A 14,830-nucleotide genomic window follows, 5' to 3' on the forward strand; every position below is an offset into this window, starting at 1 on the left:
CCTGACAGCCATGTGACTGAGTCATTTTGAAATGGCTTGCCAAGTCCATCCTTAGTGCAGCTTCATGGGAGACTCTGAGTTAGACAACAAACATTTGCTTCTGTTTTTAGCTGCTGTACTTTGGGGATAATGTCCCATATAGAAAAGTAGATAACAAATACATTATGGCAGGGATTTTGTTGTTCTCAAATTACAACATGAAAGAATTTCATAGTGAATGGAGGATTTGAATGATGGGAAATGTCATTCTGTAAATATGTTTCTCATATTGGTTAATGAATAAAGCACTGTTGGCCAATAGGAAAGCAAGATAGGCAGGACTAGGAGACAAGGAGGATTCGAGGAAGTAGCAAGGAGGAATCAGCAAGTAGAGAGGAGAGAACTGAGATCCTGGCCCACTCTCCACTAAGATGAGACCACATGGAAATACTTAGATTAATAGAAATGGAAATACTTAAATTAATAGAAATGGGTTAATAATTAAGACAGAGCTAGCCAATAAGAAACTAGTACCTGGCCAACAGCATTATATCAAATACAGAGTCTCTGTGTGTTAATTGGGGTTGGCGCCGCGGTGTGACCAGGCTGGTGGAAAAACCATACTCATAACATTTGAATTTTTAATCCTTTGTATTTCTTTGTTTTGTTGTAATTTTGAGACATCTCATTAGGTAGCCCTGGGTGGCTTGGAACTCAATATGCAGACGAGGTTCACTTCAAACTTGTAATCATGTGTTTGTCAATATGACCTGCTTTCTGAGTGCTAAGATTGCAGACATACACCATTGTACCTGGTACTAAGTTTTCTTTTCTTTCTTTCTTTCTTTTTTTTTTAAAGATTATTATTTGTGTGTGTGTGTACACTCATATGTTCACATGCATACATGTATACATGTGTGCAGTACCTTACAGAGGCCAGAAGAAGGTGTTGTGTTCCCTGCAGCTGGAGTTACAAGTGGTTGTGAGCTGCCTGACATGGGTCTTCTGCAAGAGTCATACATGCTAAGCACTTCTCAAAACTCTAATTACCAAAGGTATGTAATATATGTAATGAAGGAATCACTTAGGAGGCTTCCCTCACATGCTATGGCATGAGTAAATGATCATGGAGGAGACTCACTTCTATGACTTTCTAGCTTTGAGCCAGTAAAAATGGGGTCTCTGTGCTGTCCCTTCCTGTACCAGCACTGAGAGTATGACCCCCCCTTCTGATATACATAAAGGAGAGGTGCTGAGTGAACAAGAGCATCTACCAAAACAAATGCTCGTGTGCAGATGTGACACAAACACATGGCCCTGGGGCAGCAGAGAAGCCACGGTGTGAGGTGGGTTGCTCAAGGCTCTGGGAAGCAGGCTCCAGTGGCGATGAAATTAAAACCACTGGCACAAGCTCCGCCCTAGGGTTTGGTCACAGTGAGCACCTGGTGATAATGAACCCTGGTATCATTTCTAAGTAAATAATACCAGGGTGTAAAGACCTGGGGGCCCTCCTGGGAGAATTCTGGTTATGTATTTTTGTGAGACAAGTTGGTAGTGTTTATTTAACTTTAAGATAAGCAGAGTGTTTAATGATTTAATCACCCCCCACCGTGTGTGTGCACTGGTGTATGGAAGCATACGTATACGTGTATATGTAGAGGCCAGAGGACAAGTGAGGTTGTCATTCCTCCGGGGCCATCTACCTTGGTTTTTGAGACAGCACCCCTCACTGGCCTGGAACTCCTCAAGTGTGCTAGACTGGCTGGCCAGGGAACCTCAAGCACTGGGATCACAAGTACAAGCCACCATATCCAGTTGTGTGTGTGTGTGTTTTTTTTTTTTTTTTTTTTTAACTTGTGTTTGGTATTTTTATTTAATAGCAAATCTTATGAAAGAAACTATTATAAAGGTAGGCATGGTAGCACAGGCCTGCAATCTCTGTATTTGGAAAGTAAAGGCATAAAACGAGTTCAAGGTCACCCTTGGCTACATAGCAAATTTAGGTAGCCTGGGTTACAATAGGCCTTGTTTCAAAAACAAAACTACCCACTGTCCCACAAAACATCATTTATAATAGACTATATAAATATAAAATATTTAGAAATAAGTCTTATGAAAGATAAGAAACTACTAAGATTGAAAACATTACTAAGGAAAAAGAGACCAGCCTGAGCTGTGTGACATCTTGTCTCCAAAATACTCACCCAGGCCAGGTATGATGGCTGGCTTCTTTAGTCTTTAATATTTATACCTGTGAGTCTAAGGCTGGTCTTGAACTCTTGATGCCCTTACCTCCTAAGTGCTAAAATTTCAGGCATGCACAACCATGATTTAAATTAAAAAAAAAAAAAAATCCATTGGGTAGGCATGGTGGTGAATGCCTTTAATCCTAGCACTGGGGATGCAGTGGCAGGCAGATCTCTGTGAGTTCAAGGCCAGCCTGGTCTACATAGTAAGGCCTGAATCAGCCAGAGCTATACAGTAAGACTGTGTATCAATAAAACAAAGCAAACCAGAACAACGATGACAAAAACATTGGCAGAAAGAATATAAAGAATCGTTGTATATGTTAAGCACCACCACTGTCATACTGTAAAATCTGATCAGGGCTGCCCTCACTCGGCTCATGTTCTAGACCATGTCTCACCTGAGTCCTGAGGACAACCATGGTTTCCAGGTCCTCCTCCTGCTTAGCAATGGTCTGCTTCATCTCGTCCATTTGAAGCTGCTTGGATGCCAGAGCCCATTCTGCCAGCTCCAGCTTTTCATGGAGCTCTTGAAGCATCATCCTGTCCACCTTCTCTGCCTGAAGAAAAAAGTACAATTTTAGTCTAGAAATGGCTTCGAAATGGTGCAGCCTACTTTAGGAAAATAGAAAGGTTTACACTTAAAAACTGTCAGCTCCAGTCTGTTACTTAGCAATGACGATTCATTCAGGAAGTTGTAAATCACTTGCTCGTCGAAAACAATTTCTTAAAAGGTAGCCCTGAACATAGCACTCTTCACAGTATATGAGTTCAGTTCTTTAGCATACATCAAACACCGGGTAACTGTCAAATACACAATAATAACAAGCCCTACTCTGATGGGCTTGTCAGGCATGGATACTGTTATTTATCTTGCTACACGTTTATATTTAAAAGGGATGTATCCTTGCTGGGCCTTATGGCTCATACCACTAATTCCAGCACTTAGGAGGCAGGGCCAGCCTTGTCTACACAGTGAGTTCCAGGCTAGCCAAGGCTACATAGAGACTCATTCTCTAAATAAATAAATGTGGGATTTTTTAAAGCTATTAAATTATAATAGTCTTTTTGTTTGTTTGTTTTTTGAAACAGGGTTTTGTTGGTTTTTTTTTTTTTTTTCTTTTGTGTAACAGCCCTGGCTGTCCTGGAACTTGCTTTGTAGATCAGGTTGGTCTCAAATTCAGGATCTGTCTGCTACTGCCTCCTGAGTGCTGGGATTAAAGGCATGTGCTATCATGCCTAGCTCTTTTATTTTGTTAATAATAAATAAATAAATAAATAAATAAATAAATAAATAAATAATAAAAAGGGCTGGAAGATTATCCAGTCCATAAAGTGCCTGCTGTGTGTATGAAGACCTGAGTCCAGATCCTCAGCATCATGTAAAGCCAGATGTGATGGTGACTCTTGTCTGCACCCCTGGTGCTGGGGACGGGGAGACAGGAGTTTCCTCAGCTTGCTGGCCAGCCAGCCTAGCCAATTGGTTCAATTAGAGAGACACTCAAAAACTAAGATAGACTGTCTCAAAAAATAACAAACATCAACTTCCAGCCTCCACATGTATTCACCAGTATGCTTGTGGACACACACAGAAAAGGAAAAGAAAGGAAAACTGGGCTTATGTAGAGGCCTATAATCTTAGCTACTCAGGATGCTGAGGCAGTAGGATTGCAAATTCAAGCCTGCTCAGGGTAATTCTGAGACTGTAAGACTCGAAGGGTGGAGGATGATGTAGCTCAATAGTAGAATACTTGTCTAGCATGCAGGAGGCTCTAGATTTAATCCCCACTGTAGGAATGAAGGAAGGAGGGAGAAAAGAGGGGAAGGAGGGAGTGGCAAAGAGTGTATTTATAAGGATATAAATTGAAAGATTTCATTCAAAGATTCCATGGTCTGTAAATTTTATGCCATGCTGGGCATTGTTACTAATTTAAGTTAAATGCTGTAAATCCAGGGCTCCAACTTTACTGCCAGCAGGCAAGATGCCCTTACATAATTTTATTCAGCAGATGGTCATAGTCAGCTGTCTCCCAGTACACTGTTCACGTAGGAGCTCAGGCTCTCAGCTCTTCTCCAAACATACCCTGAAAACTGGAAAAGGCCCATGCCCTGCCTAGTAGACATCAGCACCATCTTGACACACAAGGCATGTTCTATAATAGGCACAATATGAAAAGCTACAATGATTTTGACACAATTGATAAACTCAAAATGATTTCTGAAACCAGACTTAGTCGAGGGGTCATGCAATTTTTTTGTAGATATAATGTTCAATGATTTCCATCAACTAGGCTATGGCAGTACATTTTTCCTCTATAAATACCTGTTTTTTGGTTAGTTCCTCAATTGTTTTCAGTGCATTATTATGTTCTTGAAGAAGCTTGTTGTGTGCTGACTGCAGAGTGGCTAACCTGGATCTATTAAAATATGATATTAAAAATGGAATCATTAAGGAAATACCACATAAACTCGTTTTATTTCCCTAACAGCCTTTGAAAACTCAAGTAGGAAAAAAATCTCTGCTTTTACCATCCCACCAACCTTTAATTGTCAGCTTGAAGCGGGGCTGTGGTGACACACGCCTTTAATCCCAGCATTTGGGAGGCAGAGGCAATCGGATTTCTGTGAGTCTGAGACCAGCCTGATCTACAAGAGCTAGTTCCAGGACAGCCTCCAAAGCCACAGAGAAACCCTGTCTTGTAAAACCATTAAGTAAGTAAATAATAAAAAATAAAACTGTCAGCCTGACACAACCTAGAATCACCTGAGAAGGAAGTCTCAGTGAGGGAACATTTTGCTCAGGTTGGCTTATGGACACATCTATTGTCTTAGTGGCCTTAGTCCATGAGGATGACCCAGTTTGAAAGCAGGTGGTACCTGCCATTCCCTAGTTTAGGGCACTGGATTATATAAAAGTAGAAAAGGCCAGCTGAGAACTAAGCATTTATTTCTCTGCTCTTGACTGTGGATGTGACTAGCTGCTCCAAGCCCACACCACCTTGACCTCCCTCCTCCCAATAAGAGGTAGGAATGTGGAACTGCAAACCAAGATAAACTCTTGGTCCACAAAGTTGCTTCTGTTGGGATATTCTATCACAGTAATGGAAACGAAACTGGAACTACCACGAGTCAGCCTCAAAGAAAATGATGTCTTCCAAAAGACTGTCTTTCTCCCCAAAAGATAGGAAAAATAATTTTCATATTTTTGTTACAACTCAAAAATTTAATCCTCCCAAAGAACTCTTCCAAATGTCAAAACAGATTTTATGATATGGTTCTCAAGTCCCACTTCCAATCTGCATCTGGACAGCTGTCCTTCCCCTTGTGGCAAGCGCCCTCCCTCACAGCACTCACTTTTCATCTTCTGTCTTAGCTTGCTCCATCTTGATTTCAGAGCGCATGCTCTCCACCTGCAGCTCCAACTTTTTGTTGCTGTAAACAAGCTCTTGCTTCTCATTCAGCTCTGACGGGGTGGCAGAGTTCTTCCTTTCCAGAGCCTGACACCTGAAAAAGATGAGTGTTTCAAGAGGAGAAATAATGCTTTGTCACTCCTGTGGCTTCTGCACAAATCCCCAAAGGATTTAAAATACACAGTGTGTTAGGTCTACAGGATTTATGAAGGCAAAATAAAATACTTGGTTCTCTTTGCTTCCTATTTGCTTTTTGTTTTGTTTCCTTTTCCCTTGTTTTTTAAATGAGACATGGTGATATTGTAAACCCTAATCAAGTGGTAGCTGGTTAAGGAGCATCTCATAGAGAAATCCCTGGGTACCTTTCAGAGTTTCAAAAGTCTATCTGTCACAAAGACTTGGATTTCTGACAAGGGTTCAGTATGAGGAAAGGAAAGCCCCTGAGCTTCCCTTAGAGACCAGAAAGAGAACTTGAATGGAATAATAGTAGAAGCCAAGTAAATGATAGCTATGTGCAGGGCATTAATGCCAAGCACATTAAATAGCTCTCATCACAATACTATATGTATATATGAAGTTTGACAACACTGAGGCTCAGGGAGGTTACACTGCTTGACCAGCGTGACATCAGCTTAGTTTTACTTGGTTTGCTAGCTTTGCCTAACCCTTCTTTAACACTTGTTTACTTGTTTGTTTTGTGCATATGTATCGGGGTGTGCATGAGTAAGTCAGAGGACAGTTTGGGAAATCTGGAACTAAGGACCTCAGGTTGTCAGGCTCGGAGGCAAGTGTCTGCCCATGGAGTCATCTCATTAGTTCCTGCCCTCCCCCTTTTACACTATTTAGTTCAGGCTGGCCTCAAACTACCAACCTTCCAGCCTCAGCCTCTCCAGTGCTGAGATCAAAGTATTGTGCCATTATTCCTGGCTTGGATGACTCCCCACTCCCAGCCCTACCTCAGTTTTGTGTGTTAAACAGGACCTGGAACATGCTAGGCAAGCACTGCAACCCATCAGCTAAATTCTTAGTCATTAGATAATTTCTTATATCAAGAAACACAAGCAAGGGCCAAATTATCAATGTCTATGTCAGCTTTAATGACTGAAATAATTGATTGGGAGGGGCCTTTTCTAATAATCCCCATTCGATTCTTATGCTCGTCCCGGATATCTTTTGCTTGGTCATTAACCTCACAGCTCAGTACAAAGGTTGCAAAGGCTGGTGCTCTTCACAGTACAACCAAGCCCTCTTGTGTCCTCATGACCCGGGCTTATACACCAACACCAAGACTCCTTTTTTCTGAACCATATTTCTGTTAGGTCCCTGCCTTTTTTTTTTTTTTTTTTCTCCCCAGCAGGAATATAGTAGCAAAACTATTTTCATACAGTAACATACTTCATAAACCATGCAGTAAAATGAACTGAGTTATTACTTTTCTTGAAGTCTTTTCTTCATTAGCTCAGCCTCACTGAGTTTCGTGTGTGCCTCTTGAAGCTCCTTAAACAGAGATGTCACTCGAACATTCAATGCTTCCACTTCACTTCCAACCTATCACACAGACGATGCAGGACATTCACATAAGATAACCATGAGAGAGAGAGAGAGAGAGTGAACCTTGTGTGAGAAAACAGCCCGCACCATAGTATCCAGCTAACACTGACACCCCAAGTAGATTTAATTTGGGCAAGATCTCCCCAAGGGCCTTGTGGGGAAAGCAGTCTTCTGGGTAGGTAGAGCATTAACTATCAGTCTGAGCATAGATAATAGATTTAACTATCAGTCCATGGCCTACTCATGCTTCAGGGATCACAGGTCACATGAAGTATGGAAATGAAATCTTGTCATCCATCTGGGGAAAACTTGGACCCTACTGTCTTGCCAACTTCTGCTTCTAGCCCATGTCATTAATCTGTTATACAGCTCTTTTCCTGGAACCCTGCCAGTTGCCAATTTGTACATGAGTTTCAATGACAGCTTAGAAATGTCAATACTTTCTCATAACTATTGGTTCATTTCAGTTAATGGTGTGCTGTTCTGCAGAAGTTCTCTCTTCATCTAAGTTCACTGTGTTCCCTTTCCACCTGCTACCCCTTCACCATTTTATTTTTGTAGTTGTGCTCTGTGCTGGTCTAGAACTTGCTATGTAGTATAAGCTGTCCTCAAACTCAAAATACACCTATCTCAGCCTGCCAGGCACTGGAATTACAGGGCACTGTCATGTCAGAGCTTAGCGTAGGCTGCATAATAAGATAATGTCATCCCTCCTGCCTTCTTTCTTTTTTCCCCCAGGAGGAAGGAAGGAAGGAAAGAAGGAAGGAAAGAGGGAAAGAAGGAAGGAGCAGGTAGTGGTGTGTGTGTATATATGCTGATGAATAAATTGAGCAAAAGGACTATTTTATATGCTTCTCTCTCTGTTATGGGCTACTGTCAGTACCATAATTTCCTACCTTTGGTAGTCCTACCTAAGCTAAAACTCTTTTAGGTTCAAAGGTCAAAGGCATAACTCTAAATCACAACAATGAATATATATTCAGGAACCGTTTTTTTTTTTTTTTTTAAATGCCAACTTCCTTGTGGCTACCATCGCTGAGACAGAACCAACATCTTCCAATTCTAAAATTTCAGAGCCATGTCCACAAAGGATCTCACCATAACATAGTCAAAAGTTGTTGGCTTAAGGATTTAGGGGGCAACATCAGTCAAGAAGAGATATGAGTGTTTTATGTAGTGCAGACTGCAAATCTTACTGTGATTGACATGGACTTCAAACCCAGGATTAGGAAATGAAAGAGAAATAGAAAATATCCAGCAATGAACAAGAAGTTTCTATCTCCAAAGTAAATAGCATAACATAAACCTTGAACCCACAACCACATCACCAATGGGGGTATGACAGTCTTGTGGAAGTGTACAATACCCACACTTTCTGAGTCTTTGTCATCTTCATCCTCTTCTATGCTCCCCTCTGTCTGGGTCTCAATCTCCGAATAGTTATTTGCTGTCTTTTCAAACTCTGCAATTCTGAAAAACACCAACATAGGAGTGTAGAAAAGTTAGACTTTCTGCAGGAGGATATGAAATGCCAATGAGTGCTATCAAAGCCTGGAAGAAGAGGTATTTTCAAAGTCTTTATATTTGCCTCATTACCAGTGTTCTTGTTCTTCACCCTAAGGCTGGCTAGATCTGCTGTGACTCAACATGAATACACATAGAACATAGGTGTCTCAATACAGATACAGCAAAGAGAGACTGCGGTTGAAGGAGGAAGACTGGTTGGCCTGTGTGTAGTTCTGTAATCTCCGCTCCTGTGGAATCTGAGGTAAGAAAGTCACAAGTTCAAAGGCTGCCTGGGTGATCTAACAATTGCTGTTCAAGGCCAGTCTTGGGAACTTAAGAGGACCCTGTATCAAAATAGAAAGCACAAATAGAGCTGGGGATGTGTATCAGTGGTAGAGTCCTTGCCGAGCATGCCTATGTCCCTGGCTTCAATCTCCAGTACTTAAGTACATACACGTAGTAGGTTTCATGTGTGCACGCAACTTTTCTTCAACTACAAATCCTACAAATGAGACTTTCAAACACCCACATGCCTAGAGGAACAAAGGGACAACAGCAGTAACAATAAACATTTAATACAGAATAAGTAGGGCATGGTTAGAGTTCTAAGAAAGCTAGACCCTAAAGCAAGAGTAGGGAGAGCCAACAGTTCTGGAGGCTTCCAACAGAAAACAGTCCAACTTTAGGGTCCAGCTTTTACCCAAGCCTTTTATTAGGAACTCACTCCTGAGATGATAGCTTCCATGAGGGCAGGGCTGCTACAGTGCCGTGGCAATTAAGTGGCTCCTCAGTTAAGAGTATATAATGCTCTTACAGAGGACCTAAGTTTGGTCCCCAGCACCCGCACTAAATGACTCACAACTGCCTGTAATTCCAGCTCCAGAGGATCTGGCACCCTCTCCTGACCTCTGCGTTCATATGAGTCGTACTGCTGAAATTCTTTATGGCTTGGGAACTGGGGATTCCATGAGTATCCACAGGATGGGGGATAAGGCAACTGGAAAATAGCAAAATAAGGGGGCTAAGGATGCAGAGATGTTCAGCAGTTGAGGGACTGGGCTTCCTATCTAAAGGAAGGGAATTTACATTAGACAACTGAAACCCTGCCCTCTCCTTTTCATCTCAAGATGTCTAGAAAGATATTCTCTAAGCAGGAGACTGGAGGCATCCTCTCTGTAGAACTGGTCAGGAATGGGCAAAGCCTCACCAAGACACAGCCTCACCAAGAAAATCCCCGAGCTGAGTCTTTCCAAAGCTTTTAGTAGCTTCCAGCTCTCCTCCCTGGTAACTCTGACCAGTCAAGATCATTAGACATTTGAAGAAAACCTTGAAATAAAACATATTCTGTACTGAAAATAGAACATAGCAGTATAAAGGAGACATTATCATTAGTATCCAAGACCCAAGACATTATTTGCACCCATTAAGCATTAAAACTATCCTAAAAAGATGAACATTGGTCAGATCTGAGAGTGAGCGAGAGAGGAACACAAGTTAAGAAAATCACATGACCAGTTCTAGCTATAACCTGATAGCAGGTTATAGAAGATATAAAAGTGGAAAGGGACCAAGTTAGGACAAAATCCCTACATTATTTGAGATTGCTTTGTAATGACAGAAGACCAGGAGTTTGCAGAATGAAAGGGTTCAATCGAAGCCAGAACAAATGAAAACACAGCCCAAAATCAAAACATGGTCAATTTTCAGACTACTTGGGATAAATGGAAGAACCATCAGGGGCAAGAAAAAACAGTACCAAAAAAAGTTTCATCCAAAAAGAATCAGAATCAGAACGGCAATGGGTTTCTCAGCAGTAAAACCAAAACTTCATATGGAACAACCAGCCTAGAGTTCTCTATTTAGCCAAACTGTTTGAGTATAAAAGTAGAGATTTTTTGGTAGGCAGATCCAGAAAATATTTTCAAAATTCTTTCTCAGTACATCAGTAGAGATGTAATTGAGACATTGGGAAAACTTGGAGCTATAATCAGAACACCCCCTCTAAAACTCATGGTGAATTTTTTTTTTGGGGGGTAGGGGAATTTTATCTTTAACTTTGTGTACGTGTGTGCATGCACACACTCATATGAACACAGAGTTCAGGAGAGGGTGTCAGATCCTCTGGAGCTGGAATTACAGGCAGTTATGAGTCATTTAGCGTGGGTGCTGGGGACCAAACTAAGGTCCTCTGTAAGAGCAGTATATGTTTTTAACTGAGGAGCCATGTCTCAGCCCTTCATGTTGACACTTAATTGCCACGGCACTGTAGCAGCCCTGCCCTCATGGAAGCTATCATCTCAGGAGTGAGTTCCTATTAAAAGGCTTGGGTAAAAGCTGGACCCTAAAGCTGGACTGTTTTCTGTTGGAAGCCTCCAGAACTGTAGGCTCAATATACTTCCACAGTTTATAACCTATTCTGTTAAAGGAGTAGGAAACAGACCAAGACATTAAACAAATGTTTAAATGGCTAACTTTGCACTGAGATATAAAAAGTATGTGAAGGAAAAGTGATTATTGCACAGTGCATGGCTCAACTGTGAGTTCACATATATGTTGTGTGCATGTGTCTAAATGTTCAGTAACATGGACACTGATTAGTCATTTGACTAAAGTTCAGAAATATTGATTTCAGCTAGGAACAAGTGGTAGAGAAAGTTCCAGAAATGTACTGTGTTGATGATGGTTGTTCAAAACACATCTTCCTCATCCAAACTTAGAGGTCAATATGTCATAATTAAAATCTTCAAAGAAAATGACAATTTAAATTTTATCCATGAAGGCAGCTACCAAAAGAACCAAGCGGATGGGTAGAAAGTGACTGAGAAGCAGGGAAAGTGTGGGTGGGGAGGGGCTGGCCAGAGCACTGCTTCTCAATGGGAAGGCTGCAGAGCCAGCTTTTGTTTATTATTCCGTGTTACAAACTGTCAAATCTAATTGTCTCTCTGGCTAGGCTGAATACACAGATGAGGCGCTAGGTGGTACAGGCAGGAGGGTGGGCTTATTAACACTGTAGTCCTGTTCACATTTCACACAGGTTTTGACCTAGGTTTGAATTTCAAGTTATCTTAATTTTCTGGGGCAAATATTCACTTTGAATCATCTTTCCCTTGCTACTTCTTTTTCTCTCTTTTTTTCCTTCCTTCCTTCCTCTTCTTCTTTTTTAAATGGGCTACATTTCCTACACAACTTCTTTCCTCTTACTGGCTTATTTACAAAATGCATATTAAGCCAGTTGTAGCATGCACACTTTTAATCTCAGCATTGGGAGTTGAGGCAGGTGGGTCTCTGTGAGGTCAGCATGGTCTATCACAGCATGTTTCAGGCCAGCCAGGGATACATAGTGAGATTCCACCTCAAAACAAAACAACAAAAAACCCAAATAACAAATGAAACCAAAGCTCAAAATGACAAGACTAAAACAAAAAGCCCTAAAAATTACATGAAACGTGAAAGCTACACATACCCCAAAGAAGACCGAAAGGCAAACCTACTACTGTCCCTTTCCCCATATATCACTTCAAATTTTATTTTATTAAAATCAAATGTAGAACACCTTTACTCTTGTTTCCAGTGGTGGTGGAGAAAGGCTGAAATCTGGCCCACTTATTTTAGAAAAACACAGGGTTGGTCTTGCAATGTGCTTGTTCCATAACCGACTTCAGTGTGGGCAAATCAGGGTGTGTGACCATGTGTGCCCATGATGTGTCTTGGCTTCAGTCCTGCCTTGTCTGAGAAGCACCCACTACCCTGGTACCATGTAGAGAATATGAATCTCTGCAACTGCTTACTGGCTTGCCCTGTTAAATACTGAGAGTCATCTGGGTCACAAGTTCAATGTTATCGAAAGAGGAACCTTTTCAGGGTACTTAGGGTTAGGCGTGCACCTCTAAAGAGCTATAAATCTTCTGGTATCTAGGGAGAGAGCTGCATTTTTGTTCTTTTTGTTTGAAAGCAGGAAGACTAGGAATGTATGATTAGCAAGCTGCCAAGCTTACACATCTTCTATTTTATTATTCACTAGCATTAAGGAATAGAATTCCACGACATTGTGGATGAAGCTCAAAAACACTATGGTGAATGGGAGAAGTCAGTCACAGAAGACCAATCCTATATAAAAGTCCAGTATGTGGAGATCTCCAAAGACAGAGAGTCAGTTCCTGGGAGAAATGGGTAATGAATGCTGAGGGGTAGGTTCTTTATATGGGGAGAAATGTTCTAAGACTATATTGTGACGAAAAGCCTTGGAATGTACACTTTAAAGGGTGATCTGCATGGTACCTTATTTGTGTTTTACTAAAGCCATTATTTTTTCACATTAATAGTTCATACCTTTCTTTGGCTTCTCTGAGTGCGACTTCAAGTCTCTCCACCTTTTGGTTTCCCTCCCTTAGGCAAAGCAGGAGTTGGCTTACAGTTAATTCCTCAAACTCCACACAAGTCCTGGCATCTTCTGTAGATTTGGTCCTAAAAAGATATCACCACCGCATTCAGTATAGAAATTAAAAAGGGTTTAAACTCGACAAAAATGTTAAGAGTAAGACCAGAGAAGCCCAATACAACCGAAAACAATGTCCTCTAGTTAATTCTTAACTGCCCCAAGCACAGCTGATCCTGTGGACACTATTTAACCCTTCTATTCATGCTGGGAAGGCCATGGGGACTAACATAATGCTTCAAGGAAGCTACTCTCATAATGTGAGCACTCACTCCAAAGAGTTACTGCATCCACAGTGGCTGGAGGTGCTGGAATCTCCAGAGATCTGGTTTCCAAACACTGCCTACTCCAACTTTGTAGTCTATCATTTTTGTTGAGTTGAGGGGAGAAAAACTTTCCTGGGTTTGGTTTCACACAAAGCAGAGGCATGTAGACACTACTGGCAAATATTTTTCTAAGTTTCAGAAATCTGATCAAGAGACACATTCACAGTAAACAAGCAATGAGGACCATCTCCCTTAATGGAATGTACAGAGTGATGACAAAGATGGCAGGGACAGAAGCTAGTCTTTCATCTGCTAGGCTCACATATCTAACAGCCAGGATTAAAGGCTCTGAGGTGATGTTTCAAGCCTAGAAGCCATACCAGATCCCTTACCAGACTCATAAAGGCAAGGGCTATTGGCCTGAAAGAGGAAGATGTCTTTGCATATGGAAACAAATGAAGAGGAAGTGGCTTAAACATTACAAATACAGCTTTCTTTCTTTCTTCCTTCTACTTCCAGGAAAGTCTGGATATTAAAAGCAGCAATCTGGGAAAAGTTGAATTTTAAAAACACACATACACACACACACACACACAGAGAGAGAGAGAGAGAGAGAGAGAGAGAGAGAGAGAGAGAGAGAGGGAGAGAGAGAGGGAGAGAGAGAGGAGAGAGAGATAACACTCACTTATACCAATTACTCTAGTAAAAAACTGTTATTATTTGCATTCTCCATGACATGAAAACATAAGGACAGACCTAAGAAATGTTCTGTTACTTATTCTGTGTCATTCTCTCTATATATTTATCAAGTAAAAAAAAATGGTTTGAAAAGTTCATGAGATAGGAGATGCAGAGAAATTGTGAGCAAACTGACAGGCAAATGGACTAATGTTGCATGCACACACGGAGATAACGGAACTGATAGCTTTGGGTAATAATGGTTTCAAGAACCAAGAAGTTCAGTGCCCAGTTCTTCTACAGCGTCTGCTAAAGGCCCTCCCATTACTTGTCTGTTTCCAAGGGTCTGCTTGGGAAAGGCAGAGTTGAGATTCCATAGGTTAAGTTCCTGGACTTTTGAGGTTCAGTGGATAAAGATGTCACCATCAAGTCTGATGGCCTGAGTTTGGCCCTCAGAGCACACATAATGGAGAGAACAGATTTCCATAAACTGTCCTGTGGCCCCCACATGTGTGCTGTGGCACGTTCCCTCCCCATCATACTACTACTACTAAGTTAAGGGAAAAGATCTGGGGTACTTTCATGAAATGTCCGAGTGACTGACAGCTGTCACAGCCTTTGCCTCAGTAGCTAGTGTGGTTACTGTGGCTTATTATAATCAGGAGAGAACAGGGAAGAGAAAAGGGGCCCATCCCATTTAAGGAAGCTGCACAGCCTGTTCACTTCGAGCAGCTCTGGCAAACGAATGAACAAATACAG

At 41.4% G+C, this 14,830-nt stretch overlaps 1 protein-coding gene across 1 annotated transcript in view; it reads right to left on the minus strand.

Annotated features, from left to right (window-relative positions):
* Positions 1 to 14,830, minus strand: part of Optn (optineurin) — a 39,178-nt gene that overhangs the window by 7,946 nt on the left and 16,402 nt on the right. Inside the window, exons 6-11 of the mRNA XM_051205803.1 lie at positions 13,022 to 13,156; positions 8,557 to 8,656; positions 7,068 to 7,183; positions 5,580 to 5,729; positions 4,549 to 4,642; positions 2,627 to 2,785 (exon numbers count right to left, since the gene is read on the minus strand). Of these exons, the coding sequence (XP_051061760.1) occupies positions 2,627 to 2,785; positions 4,549 to 4,642; positions 5,580 to 5,729; positions 7,068 to 7,183; positions 8,557 to 8,656; positions 13,022 to 13,156 (754 nt within the window). The remainder of the gene's footprint in view (positions 1 to 2,626; positions 2,786 to 4,548; positions 4,643 to 5,579; positions 5,730 to 7,067; positions 7,184 to 8,556; positions 8,657 to 13,021; positions 13,157 to 14,830) is intronic.

This window comes from Phodopus roborovskii, unplaced genomic scaffold (assembly GCF_943737965.1).
Source record: "Phodopus roborovskii unplaced genomic scaffold, PHOROB, whole genome shotgun sequence".
Lineage (NCBI taxonomy): Eukaryota > Metazoa > Chordata > Mammalia > Rodentia > Cricetidae > Phodopus > Phodopus roborovskii.